Source organism: Limulus polyphemus, unplaced genomic scaffold (genome assembly GCF_000517525.1).
Source record: "Limulus polyphemus unplaced genomic scaffold, Limulus_polyphemus-2.1.2 Scaffold728, whole genome shotgun sequence".
NCBI lineage: Eukaryota > Metazoa > Arthropoda > Merostomata > Xiphosura > Limulidae > Limulus > Limulus polyphemus.
Window position 1 is genome coordinate 103,485 of NW_013666338.1, and position 14,907 is coordinate 118,391.

Genomic DNA, 14,907 nt, shown 5'->3' on the forward strand with positions numbered 1-14,907 from the left:
GTCACAAAGTGACGGGAACAATGTGTGTAATTGAACTGAGTATTGTTGAGTCGAGCACGTGAGACGTTCGTTGAGAATTATAGCGTTTGTTATAGCGAGACTGTTGAAATTAAGTGTATCGCAAAGTTGTATTCAGAAAGAATAAACCAGTTTTATTTAAGGAAGGACTTGTGTGCTAAAGTTTCGTCGGAACGAATTTACGGAAAATTAACTAACGAACGGAGATGTAACAATATGTTTGCATATCACAGCCGTTCTCACTATTGGGTTTCAAAAAAGAAAAAAAGATGGTCCATTTTAATTGTAGCTATGTTCAGTCTGTTTCTCACGAATTCAGTTAGTCAAATAATACAGAATTATTTCACTTCAGTTATCTTGACTAATCTCCCGTTATTAAGCGGACTTGTCTTATCTCTTTTACGATAAATAATTTTATTTGAAAGTAGCAAACAATGGTACAAAGCTGATAACATTGTTGTGAAGTGTTGTATCACTTCTATATCTTGTATTTATAATGTGCCTTTGTAACTAGATGTTTCGGAAAATCTGTCAATCATTACCAGTCCCTCCGATGGGACAGCGGCAAGATTACGGACTTACAACACCAAATGCCTGGGTTCGATTCCTCGTAGTAGACACAGCAGATAGCCTAATGTGGGTTTGCTCTAAAACAAACACACAAACAATCATGAACATCCTAGATATTCTAGGACTTCTTTCATAAGCTTAGCGTCATGCGCCCTTTAGTGGTAGACACAACATAGATAGCCCATCATGCAGCTTTGCGCTTAGTAACAAACAAACAAACAAACAAACTCGTTTGAGAATTTTATTTCCTTGCCAGACCACATAAGATTTGTTTACGTTACCGCTATTTATTTCATTTTAAATCTCACTTGGAGACAGGTGATAAGGTAAAAGCATAGTTAAACTAAACCATAAGATAAAAAGAAATACACAAGTCACAAATTAAACCATAACTGAACAAACAAACAGAAATTGTATATTATATAGGTTTGTGTTGCTACCACAAATATTCATGACTTACTTCAGGATCGCACGATGGTAATAATATTAAAAGTATTTCAGAAAATCTTGAACAAAAACTGGAAATATTGATGTGTGATGGAACTCGAAATACAGGGATTTCGGACGTATTTTGTAAAGTTTATGTTTCGACTTAGAGTAATAGCAGTAAGTGCTGTTGGCCGGATTTAGAGATTCCCATTTTTAGTTCTGGAAGTTAAAAATACTTCTTTTGAAGTTTTAAAAGTCTAAGTCATATTTTGAGTTGAAGACATTTGATACCAAACTTAGAGGTCTTACAAATACAGTACAACGACAATGTCATGGGTTTGATTATTGTCATTGTTAAGTAGTACAGCTTCGAGTACAAATCGTTAACTAGGTAAAATTAGAAAGATTTTATTTCCTTTTTTCTGTTGTTCACTACAATTGAAAATATTTTCACTGAAAAGATATTGCTTCATCTATTTAGTACCTGTATTATTAATCTAGTATAAGAAAATAATCTTTCTGATTTGTATTGTAATATAACAGTTATATTTTTATAAGACACTAAGCTTAAAACTTAAGCCTAAACTACATTGTTTCCCACCGTAGTTTAGTTTTTAGATTATACTATTAAAATCGATAGTTGCGGACCGTTTGACATGAATCCTCTTCTGTTAAGAAGAGAGAAAAAAGAAAAAGAAGGACAAAAAATCTGACTGCTTGAATGCACTCTAGTGATCCTTTGTATGGTTAGAACTTAGAAGTAAAACTATCGTTGACTTCCTTAGTTCCTATACTGTATACAGCAAATGGATCTTCAATCAGAGACATATTATTGAATTAATAGTAAATGTCAAGTGGAAATTGTATGTACATATATGACTTTTTTTATATGTACACATATGTTTGTTCCATTAGGGTACATTAACCAACATAAGAAACTGTGTTTGTAGAGTAACTGAGATAAGAAATGTTGTACCTGTAGGGTAAGATACATAAGAAATGTACTGTCTGTAGGCTAACCTTGCAATCTGAGGGTTGTATGTTCAAATCCCTATTCACCAGACATGCTTGCCCTTTCAGTTATGGGGGAGTTATAATGTGATGGTCAATCCCACTATTCGTTGGTGAAAGAGTAGTGGTGGGTGGTGATGACTAGCTGTCTTCCCTCTAGTTTTTAACAGCTAAATTAGGGATGGTTAGTGCAGATAGCCCTCGTGTAGCTTTGCACGAAATATCAAACAAAACGTAGGCTAACCTAAATGTGAAATGTAGTGTCTGGAAAGCAACCTTATATAAGAAATGTGTTCCTAATTTACTAATCTTGTATTTCCTGTGCATATTTACTTCATGACAAAACATTGACACAGCTGTTTGTATTTGTTAAAATAAAAAAAACAAACAATCTAAAAGACAAAGCATTTCAAGATACTAAAGGACGGAGATGTGTGTCTTGTTTCCCTCCTTGCATTTTGTATATTATGAAAACAAGTATATGCATGAATATTATATTTTCTATACTTTTAGTGATATTAAATAAAGATATTTTTATTTCTTACTTTTCTGTTCTAATTTCAGGTGTAGAAATGAATAAGAACAGCTTTGTGGAAATCAGTTTCCTGGATATGTCTTAGTACAAAAAGATCCCTCTACAAAAACAAAACTTGGCAAACATCAGAAGTAAAACAACAGTGGTGTGAAACAGCATTCAAGAGGAACTAATATAAAACAGTGTAACATACTACACATGGATGCAGCTAAACTTTACACTTGTGTAATATGTGGTGAAGGATTTGTAACAGATTATGAGCTAATAATACGTCAGAGAATACACACACTGAGAAGAATTAATACATTTGTTTAATTTGTGGGAAATGTTTTAGAGTGAGCTAAATATGCATCAGAAGACACAAACTGGGGAAAAGCCATACAGTTGTACAGAATGTGGTAAACAATTTAAAAGAAGTAGTCACCTAAAAGAACATCATAGGATACATGGTGGGGAAAAAAAACACACTTGTGTTGTATGTAGTAAAAAATTTGTAAGTAAAAGTAGACTAAAGAGTCATGAGAAGATACATAGTATGGAGAAGCCATACAGCTGTGCTGTCTGTGGAAAAAAATTTCTAAGTAACAGTTACCTAAAGATTCATGAGAAGATACACACTTTGGAGAAACTATACAGATGTGTAGTATGTGAAAAACAGTTTGTCAGTAATAGATACCTAAAGAGACATGAGAAGATACACACTATGGAGAAATCATATAGTTGTGCTGTATGTGGAAAACAGTTTCTAAGTAACAGTTACCTAAAGATTCATGAGAAGATACACACTTTGGACAAGCCATACAAGTGTGTTGTATGTGGAAAATGTTTTGTCAGTAATAGATACCTAAAGACCCATCAGAAGATACACACTGGGGAGAAACCATACAATTGTGTTGTATGTGGAAGACAATTTGGAACAAAAAGTAATCTTGAAATACATGAGAGGTTACATACTGGGGAAAAACCATACTGTTGTGTAGTGTGTGGAAAAAATTTTTTATGTAATAGTTACTTAAAGACTCATGAAAAAATACACACTAGGGAGAAACTATACAGTTGTATTGTATGTGGTAAAAAGTTTTTATGTAGACGGTACCTAAAGAGTCATGAGAAAATACACACTGGGGAGAAATTATACAGTTGTGTTGTGTGTGGTAAAAAATTTTCATGTAATATGTATCTCAAGGCTCATGAGAAGATACACACTGGAGAGAAGCCACACAGTTGTGTTGTGTGTGGAAAACAATTTGTCAGTAATAGTTACAGAAAGATTCATGAGAAGATACACACTGGGGAGAAACCACATAGTTGTGTTGTATGTGGAAAACAATTTGGAACAAAGAGTAAACTTAAAATACATGAAAAGACACACAGTGGGGAGAAACCATACAGTTGTGAAGTATGTGGCAAAAAATTTTTATTTAATAAATACCTAAAGAGTCATGAAAAGATGCACAGTGGAGAGAAACCATACAGTTGTGTTGTGTGTGGAAAACAGTTTGTCAGTAATAGTTACATAAAGATTCATGAGAAGATACATACTGGGGAGAAGCCATACAGTTGTGTAATATGTGGAAAACAGTTTGGATCAAAAAGTAAAGTTGAAATGCATGAGAGGATACACACTGGGGAGAAACCATACAGTTGTAATGTATGTGGGAAAAAATTTGTATGTAATAGTTACTTAAAAAATCATGAGAAGAAAGGATGCACATCGAGGAAAAACCTTACCGTTGTGGAAACTAATTTGTGAGAAACAGTAATCTAAAAATACACCAGAAAATATGCAGTGTAGAGAAACTGTTATTAGTTTTGGAGTTTGTGGGAAAAAAATGTTTTTTTTTCTCCACTGCGGGAAAAAACTTAAATTTTGATCTAAAACCATGTCAAGGATAACACACTGTAAAAAATCATACTATTATGTGAAATTTATAAGTAAAAGTTTCATAAAAAAAAAACAGACTGGGAGAATCTTTAGAACTGTACATTGTATGACAAGGCTCTTTTACTAAGTATTTTCTAACTCGGCACCAGTGGATAGAGTATCAGTTGGACTGGAACTGGAAATTTACCTATTAAGTAACGCAACATTCAAAAATAGAACTTAAGAAGATTAGTCTGCATTCATTGATCAGTTGGTTGCCCTCTTTGTTATCAATATTCTTTGAAGTATTCCACTTACAATAGGGAAATCAATAGGAATAGTTTCCTTAGTCCAATATAAGTACATGTGATTTTACTGTTATATTCTCTTAATTTTTTCTACTTGTTTCACTATTGTGAAACATTTAGGTTTTGTAGCCTGTTCAGTTGAATGAGCACCTACTATTGTTTCATTGAACATCAAAATTAAAAGTGTATTGGATTTCTGATGGCTTTTCTTTGCATATAGACGCTTGATACATTAAGAACGACTGAAATAATAATTTGAGTAATAATTAATATGCATTTGTTACTTTATAGATTTAATAGATATTTGTTGTTACTTTATTAATGTTTTTACGGTTATGCTGCGAGGTAAAAACGGCTGCTGCTATGATTTTGTCTAGTTTATGAGCTCGTTGCTGTCCTAATTTAGGATCTTCTTTTTAATAAATTCTTGAAAAATGTTAAAAAAGAAAGAGAGAAAGGGGACCTGGCGAGGATGTTTGTCCTGGGGCTCATGCTAGCTCTTAACGTTTTTACGGTTATGCTGCGAGGTAAAAACGGCTACTGCTATGGTTTTGTCTAGTTTATGAGCTCGTTGCTGTCCTAATTTAGGATCTTTTTAATAAATTCTTGAAAATGTTAAAAAAAAGAGAGAGAGAAAGGGGGCCAGCGAGGATGTTTGTCCTGGGGCTCATGCTAGCTCTTAACGTTTTTACGGTTATGCTGCGAGGTAAAAACGGCTACTGCTATGGTTTTGTCTAGTTTATGAGCTCGTTGCTGTCCTAATTTAGGATCTTTTTAATAAATTCTTGAAAATGTTAAAAAAAAGAGAGAGAGAAAGGGGGCCAGCGAGGATGTTTGTCCTGGGGCTCATGCTAGCTCTTGACATTCCTGTGTGTAGTTTTACACACTGGGAAAATAATCTTCTGAGTGTGATATTTTCATGCCAGTTAGTTGTAAAATATATTTAATGTAAGTACTACAAATTAACTTCAACATTGTTTACTCCATTTAACTATGAAATAATAACTTTTGTTCAGAAATTCTGTTTCAAGTCATAATGCAGCAATAGCATTCAAATGAACTAGTTATATCTTGACATGATAACCATTTAATTATGAAATATTAACATTTTTTACAAGAAATTAAATATAAAAAGTAAATTTTGGTGTATACTGATACAGGTTTTGTAAAGTAATAAGAAAACAGGTTGACATGATTTTGATACAGGAACAGGGAAGTTATGTTTGATAATGGCCAGAATCTCCACATGTGAAATTACTGTAGAGTAGGACATCCTTTACCAAACTAATATATCACTCTCAGCCTGTGATTTTGTGCAGGTATAATTATGCACTTTTTCTCAAGGGTGGTTCAAGATTATAGTTTGATAACCAAAAGTGAGTTTTGGCTTGTATTTCTAGATATTTGTAAATTTTCTATGTTATTGTATCTATGTATATTATTACATCTTCTTTGTAGGCTAGTACAGAACTGTGTAGTAAACATCACAAGTTGTGTGAGTCATGTAATATTTAAAAGTATTCAAAATTATATCTTGATAATCAGGAGTGAGTTTTGGCTTGTACCTTGATAATTGTAAATCTTCTACATTGTTTTATTTTATTTATGTATATGATTACATCTCATTTGTAGGCTAGTACAGAACTGTACAGTAAACATCACAAAATGCATTTATCAACAATATGTATGAGCCATATGATATCTAGAAGTATTCAAGATTATATCTTGGTAATAAGGAGCAAGTTTTGACTTGTATCTCAGTATTTGTAAACTTCTGTGTCGTTTTATTTTATCTAGGTATGTGATTATGTGTTGTTTTTTTTGTAGGATAGCACAGAACTGTGCTAGCCCAGAAGTATATACGAGTTACTCATAATTATAATTATTGTAGAATTTTTAGTAGATATTCTGATAGAAGATATCATATAATTGAATTTTTGCTAAGATAACTAAATTAGTGATGGTGAAAGTTTAATGAATTAGAGTATAAGAAATATGTGAAGAAAAAAGTACATAATTGAAAAAACAAGAATTATTAACAGTATAATAGTCTCTTGGTAATTCATCCACTATACCTCTTTAATATTTCTCCTTATGTTTTGTACACCTATTCACTTGCTTTTTTCTAAACATCTTGAGTTATTTTTGACATTATCTATTGTACATTGTAAACTTCCTCCTCACGTGTTGTAAAACTATTCACTTGCTTTTTCTGTAAACTTTATGGTAAGTATAAATATCTCTTAAAGTCATAGTTTGTAGTCAAAAAGAAATAGTTTCATTTAGTTAAATAGCAGTAATCATCTCGAGTAATTAAGTAAGGTTAGAAAAATCGATATTGTTATTAATCATTATTATTAGAAGTCTATACAGTCGCTGAAGTCTAATTATTAACTAGTTTTGTACTACATTTTGGTTTTTAATCTACTGTTTTCAGGGTAGTCCTGAGGACTGTTTCAAGGCTGTACCAAGAGCAGTGTGAGTGGTGCATTTGCACAGTGCACCAACTCAAACGGGGAGTGCCGATTGCCCAATTGACTAAGAAAGCAAACTAATGGGTGGGGGGGTGCCAAATTTATGTCACACAGAGTGCCATCAAACATCAATACGACAGTGATACATTAGTGGTGGCTGGAATTAGATTTTGAATCTTCTTAGTTAAAAGTCTAATGTGTTATCTATTCATCTGAGGTTTCCTCCATTAGTACATAAATACACTAATTACTTGAATGGTTTCACAACATTTTTTACTACTTCTAGATCTGTGTCAGATTGAATGTTATCAGTTAATTGAGATGGCTTCTTTTCTTTATGTCCTAGATTTCCAGCACAGAGGTGTTACTTTGTGGTGATAATTAAATGACTCCAAAGCTCTTAAAACAATAGTAAATGTAATTGTTCATGCAAAACAAAACCTGCACATATTTGTATTAAAAGTATTTCTTATGATGTATCAGCAACTACAACATTAAAATACCAGTTATTCAAAGAACTAAGTATATTTTATAAGTTTCATATGCCCAATGTCATGCTAGTTACTGCTTAATGGACACATAATATTGTCCACTCACACATGCACAACCACTGATGAGTGAGGAGCCCATAATGTAAAAGCCTTTAACTAAGAAGACATAGGTGCCTTTATTTGGGGTAAAAATGGTAAAAACAAGCCAAAAATGGCAAACATAATACTTATAATAAGATAGTGTTAAATTACTATGTTTTAGTAAATTGTTCTTATAAGAGATTTCTTTCTTAGCAGTTTGAAAATATTTGACTAACATGGATTTGTATGAACTGCTGTGGAAGCATACCCGACAGTTAGATGTTGACCACTACCTCTTGGGGAGAAGACTTGTGTCACTTCCCACATGCTGACAATTAATAGTGTAGGACAGTGCACAGATGCTGTTTATGATTGACTGTGGCCCTTCAAAGATGAAATACTGATTGCCCAAAAATATTTTTGTTACCATGAGGAATGTCAAACGTAGTATACAAGCACATTTAATGTTTGGCATCATCAAGTGGATACTCTCTGACCCTCTGTTATGTTTGAAACACCTTAGACACAGAGACTTACAAGATACATCGGGATTCAACATTAGGACAGTCTGCCTTGTGTGTAGCAGACCAAATAAGTGAGGAGAATTTTTTACAAATATTAATACTGTAACTGGTGAAAACACATGGACCAAAATGTTATCAGCTGCTAAATGGATGAAGTGATAAGACTTCAAATTCTGTCATATGCAGATGTGTTTGTACGTGATGCAAAATCACATCATTCTTCTTACTCACATTACATCACACATACCACCATAACTGCTGCTAAAAGGAAGGCTATTTTTTTGAAGAACTTTGACTGTTGAAGCTCCATTCGACATGATAATGTATCATAATAAATGGTTGATGTCTTCTCATTTTATACTTTTTGTTTTTGCTGTCAGCTTGTGAATAGATTCTTCTCCTCAAGTGTTTGGTTACAGATGAGGCAGTGGTCAAAATCTAACTGTCAGGCATGCTTCCATGGTGTTTCACTCAAATCAATGTTGTTAAAGTTTGTTCAAACTTCAAAGAAAGAGAGAAAATTTCTCATGAAAACAATTTAATAAAATATAATTCTAGTTCTACATTCGTACAAAAATGTTTGTTCATAATTTTTTTAAATATCTATTTAGGAATGTTTTTACTATTTATATAATAGTACGTGATATTTTCCAGGACATATCTGTGTTTCTATCATTTTGTTCACCAGAGTAGTTATAGTAAAAACTGGTTGTCATGGATATGGCATGAAAATAATAGCAGAATTCATTATGAACAGACAGTAACTGTTGATTTATGTTATAGTGTATAATTAGTTGTTCAGTTTAAGCAGCTATGTTGATTTTAATTCTACATTTTTGCAAAAATTATAACTAGTAATTTCTAAAAATGTCAGTATTTTTAAGCATATTTTTACTATTTTGATCCAAAACTAAGGCACCAATTTCTTGATATGGTCAAATTTGGATTTTTAGGACCTGAATTAATAATACTACATATATTACATGGCATGTTTGGTGAAGTGTTATTGTCATTATTTAGAACCTATACATGGCAGCATTTTTAAACACTGGTTATAACAGTAAGTAGGCCAAGTAAACCATTTAGAACATGAGAAATTTACACAAACATTTTCTGATAATTGAAACAGTTTTCTTCAAAATAATATGATTTATGTGTTTATTCTAAAGTAGGGAGGTGTTCAACCATCAGATCAGGTCATGGCATCTGAGTTATAGACCATTGGAATATGAAACAACTAAATATATGAAAGAACTTGTGTGCAAAGTTATGTTATAAAAGCTCAATCTGGAATTTTTCATAATAGAATATAAGTTTTAATGTTATAGTTTCATATCAAGTAAGTAATGTATAGAAATGGTGTGTGTGGTGTAAGTATGGAAATTCGTGAGAGCCATACCATTAGTTAATATTCACAAACATCTTGTGCCTGATCACGAACAATGTTATTGATCCTGTTCACTACGAATTAATGCTAAACCCAATAGAAGCACATGGCCATACTCATAATTCAATCATGTGGTGTTTACTGCATTGTCTTATGTGTGTTAGTAGAGAGTAGACAAAGGTAACAATGGTAGAAAGTATTATGAAATTATGTTTGAGAACAGAGCCATTGCCAGGTACTTAAAAGATTCAGGGGTCAGGCCCATAAGCACAGGAATTTTTGGCTTTTCAGTATGATATTGATCATGGTTTGCTATTCTGATTTTACAAGACACCGATTGGGGATTTGGGGCACTGTCAACTATAATCAGGACACAGGCCTTGTGTGCTAATGCCTAGTAACACTCCTGTTTGAAAACCATTGTAGGTCCTGATTTGCCATAATCAGTCTAGTTGAAAATAATTTTCATGAGGAATTGGTGCAATGTTTTGGCGGATTTATTGCATCACTTTCTGCATCAAAACTAGTTCTGGTGTTTGCATTAGTGTCAGTTGATAGTGACTTGAGTGCATGGTATAATTGTGATCTTCAACCCCAGTTTTAATTATTTCATTATACTAGGACACAACCTCTAGTCATTCTTTTAACCATGCCTGTGGAAATATTGAAGAGTCCTTCACATCGTACATCTTGTCATTTAAGAAGTGTAAACAGTATATAAACATCCATTTTGATTCTATTTGAGAGTGTAATTCATAATGAAGTTTATTCAGAGCCTTTTTTAATATTAGCTGGTAATTTTTGAAAACTAATACTATGTTTCTTTGAACTTGCAACACAAACGGTACACAACAATTGGTTTTTAGCATAACTGCTTACCTTCTCTTTCCACTATATTTTCTAACAAAACAGTGGCTGTATCATTTCCTCACTGATCCCACAAAGCAACATTATAGATAATTTGTGATGTAATCATGAGGTGGTTACATTGCTTAGAACAAGCATCTTGCAACAGATTGTTGCCAACCAATGAGAGTGTTTCAAATTAATAGGTATGTCCTTGTGACAGATGTTTTACACTTAGTACTCTTGACCATTACCACTTACACATGATGACATATTTGATGTTACTTGTTTTTTCATAATGAGATGAGGTAGCTAAGATTATTTATTATCTTTGGGAAGAAGCACAGCTATTCTATTGGCATAGATTTGTAGTCATATGATTAGTTTATATAGTATATCTGAATAATAATTATGATTGCAGTTGTAGCACCTTGATAAAGTACTGTGTGATCAGTGCTTTGCAGGCTATAACTGTAAGAGTCAATCCATGAGTTGTAGGTGTGAAGGCTATTTGATTCATTATTACTCTTAGTTCAAAAGTTAGTCCATTATAAGATTTAAACAAAGCAAAAATTTTAACCTTAAAATACCTTTTTTTGGTAACCTCTAGGAGTTCAACTACTGTTATACTGGGGGTTACATGTGGTTTCTAGGAATTGATTTTTTTGTAGCCTGTGTAATGACCTGCTGTAGACTGAATGAGCTTGACAAATCATGTAAAGAATCATATCATCCAATGTTATGTCAAACATATTTATTTCCATGCCACTTTTAAGGTGTTTTGAAAATAGATTACTAGCAAGTAAGATTTTTTTCACAGTTAGAAGTGCATGATATCATGAATTCAACAAAATTGTGTTTAACAATTAGTGATTTTAATGTAGGAAATATTATTTACAAACAGAATACAGGTTTGTCTATGGGGGTCATCTTTATCACCTTTGTTAGTGAACATTTTCATGTTTGAGGTTGAAACTTGTGCACTAAAAACAGCATTCATAAAACCCAAGGTGTGTGTAAGGTACGTGGATGACACGTTTCTGATGTGGAGACATGGTAATGACATGTTAATTGAGTTCCGGAAGCATCTGAATTTGATCAGCCCTAATATACAATTCACTTTAGAAGTTGAAGATGATGGTTGTTTAAAATTTTTAGATGTTTCTGTAAAAAGAGAGAAGGGCTTTCAGTCTACAGGAAACCATTCTCAGTTGCCATGCTGCTGCATGTGAGATTGTGTCATCCATGGTCACAAAAAATGTCCTCATTTTCGTCTTTTATAGGGCTATAAATATTTAGTCGTATGATGAGCATTTCTTGTTAGAATTAATGGATTTGAAACAGGTAGTGATTGATAGAGGGTATGAACCTCAAATCATAGATAGGATGTACAGTAAATATTATTCCAAACTTCAAATTTCTAGATGTACGAAATTGGAAATAAAAAAGGAAAATAGAGAAAGAATATGTTTGCCTCATGTTTCACCATGGTCGATAAAAATAGGTAATGTGTTTAGGCAAAACTTGAATTGCCAAGTAACATTTACTCCTGAGTTAAAATTAAGTCATATAATTAATGGCTTGAAAGACAAAATTGAATTGAGGGATAAATGTGGTATATACAAAATTTCATGTACTTGTGGTCTAAGTTACATTGGACAGACAAGTAGGAACCTAAAGTTTAGAGTAAAAGAACATCAAAATGCTGTGGATAAATTAAAAACTGGTGAATCGGCTTTGGCAGAACATGTGGCGATTTTAAACATATTATTGATTGGGATAATGAAAACATTCTTAAACAGTTAACGGAAAAAGATGAATTAAATATAAAAGAATCTTCAGAAATTGTTAAAAACAAAATGAAAATAAATATAGATTTAGGCCTAGGAGCCACTGAAATAAATATTTGGAAATTATTGTTGTAAATGGTACCATTGGACAAATATGCTAATTATACACGTACCTTAGGTTTATAAGCAGTGTTATATGTACTTCTTGATGGATTCTCCTGAAGATGGTGGAATTATTTCCACTGAAACATGTAGAGTTTTAAATTTCTTTTAAATTATATATTTTTAATTTTTTAATCTTCACAAATAAATTATTGTGCAAGTAAACAAATGTTGATTTTCATTTTATTATTTTTATTTAACATTTTTGCACAAGAGCTGTCCATTTTATGTATTGATTATTCCAACTATTGATTAATCTGAATTATGATTAAATCAGTTGTCATAAAAATAATTAATTAATAGAAATTAGGGTTTGATTATTACTATTTGTGATTATTCCAGCTATCTAAATAATCAAAATATTGGTATTATGTTTATTCATAAGCAGAAATTTAGATAATGGGTTATCTGTGCTCTAACTTCAACTTTATTAGTCATATTCACTGTTTCTTCATATTGTGTTGCTTATGACTGGCAAACTGCTGATCAGTTGTCACCAAATCTGACATAAGTAATGACTTCTGACTTTAAGAAGTGGGGATTCTAAACAACCAAACATGCTTTTTATATTTATCATATGTGATTATATCGCATAATTGGGAATTCAGGTTCATTTCAATGTTATTATTGCTAAGTTCTCTTTATTAAGTGCAATAAAATTATCTTTTCATTTTTCAAAAGGTACTTCATAAGAAATTTAACACAGTAGTATACTATGCCCTGCACTTAATACATACAGCTAAATATAACAATCAAAATAGTTCACTCACTTGATATTGGTGAATCCTGAGGGATGTCATTTGTATAAGACTGCTCAATTGGGTGCTGTTACATATCTTTTTACAGCAATCCACGGGGAAGATATAGAACTGGTTTTAAAAAGCAAATATGGCCAACAGAACACCTGAAAATTTCCAGTAAGCCATTCCGTTTATTCATGCCAAGAGGAATAAGCAAGCAATTTTTTTTAGATTTTCTTCATTTAAGAAGTTCCAGTTAGACATTGAATGACCTTTATTTTTTATTCTTATTTTTTTTTCTCAATTGAAATGAAAAGTCTACCTTTATGTTGTTATCTTTTGCATACTTGGACAATATGTAAAAACAGTGTTACAGCACAATGGTCAAATACTTTAAATGAGTTAGGAAAAATATAAAATAAAGAACTAAAAATGATGCTTCAGTGCACAACTTGAATAAAATCTTTGTTAATCCTAAGTTTGCATGCTGAGAGTAGCCCTTGTTCATGGGCATAAAGTATAAAATAAAACAAAACATAAGGTTGTTATCAGCCTGCAATCTTAGGCTTAATGAAGTTTTTATCATTACAAAACAGAGTAACCACTTGTGGCCCATACTCCTCTTAGACAGACACATCAGGATTAAGTCTAATTTTGAGTGGTGAAGAGTATTTGCAAAATGGACTATACTTATGGCATGTTAACCAACAAAAATATAGTAAAATGTGACAGAGGTTAATGTAAGGTTATGGAATAAATACAGAATCACAGCTCATTTTGTGGCTAGCCTCATGAGGGGTATTCTGTTGTATTGCTATTAGAAAGCTTGAAAGGGGTTATGTAAGGGTAAAAAATATATGAAACATATGCTATAGGCTTAACATATCGGTTAGTACTATAATTGTGCTGCATTTATTTTGAAATTTAAATTATTTTTTATAAAATTACATGCAAGTTTAACCTCCATAGCCTCTTATGATGAGCTACCACTGCCTGGCATGTACTTTTAGAACTGCCTAAAGAGTGACATGGAGGATTGTCACATTTAGTTGTATTGAAACATCAACTCCCACTGATGATGATCTAGAAAAATTGCAAGAATTAGTCAGCCAACAAGTTATACAGAACAGGGGAAATAAGTCTCAAGACAATAGATGTTCTAAGTATACTTGAAAGAATATATTGCTAGGAACATTAGACAAAAAGATGTCAGTAAAAGGTAACTGTCGTGTGTATCAATGTGGAAAGCCAGGCTATTACAGCTGAGAGTGTGAGGAATGAACAGGTATTAATACATCAAGGAAACAATACTCTAAGGATGAGTCTTTAAGCCCAACCAGATCTAAAGAACAACAAAGTGTTAATCAGATGTAAGAAAACAGGAGTTAGCTGGACATAAGGTCGAAGTTCTGCTGAAAATACCTACCTGCCTCAAATGAAGTAAAAAGTTCACAATTTAAAGAAACCAGTTCACAAGATCATGGGTTTATTGATAGGAAAACTTGCAGTATGGATTGACACTAAATACATCAGCTATGGTAGTTCAACCTGATTTGGTAGTGAAAGATAGGAAACTTCTTCCACCAATGATGAAAAAAAGATGGAGTGCTGCAAACAGCAAGTGGACAATGTTCCAGAAAAAGGGAAGTTAGAACTAACCCTTACTGTAGAAAGCTT

General features: G+C 32.5%; 1 protein-coding gene across 2 annotated transcripts; it reads left to right on the top strand.

Moving 5' to 3' along the window:
- Nucleotides 1-835: 835 nt before the first annotated feature.
- On the top strand, nt 836-4,966 carry LOC106460202 (zinc finger protein 658B-like). Of its 2 annotated transcripts, none has more exons than XM_022386865.1 (2): nt 836-914; nt 2,593-4,966. In XM_022386865.1, the coding sequence occupies exon 2, from the start codon at nt 2,910-2,912 to the stop codon at nt 4,314-4,316; it is 1,407 nt and encodes a 468-aa protein (XP_022242573.1). In that variant the 5' UTR covers nt 836-914; nt 2,593-2,909; the 3' UTR covers nt 4,317-4,966. The 2 variants fall into 2 exon arrangements, with proteins under 2 accessions (XP_022242573.1, XP_022242572.1); XM_022386864.1 differs by lacking the exon at nt 836-914 and adding an exon at nt 1,080-1,408.
- Nucleotides 4,967-14,907: the final 9,941 nt, after the last annotated feature.

What these genes read in the sequence shown, in the direction of transcription:
- LOC106460202 (XM_022386865.1), top strand. Translation starts at nt 2,910, where the DNA reads ATGCATCAGAAGACACAAACTGGGGAAAAGCCATACAGTTGTACAGAA.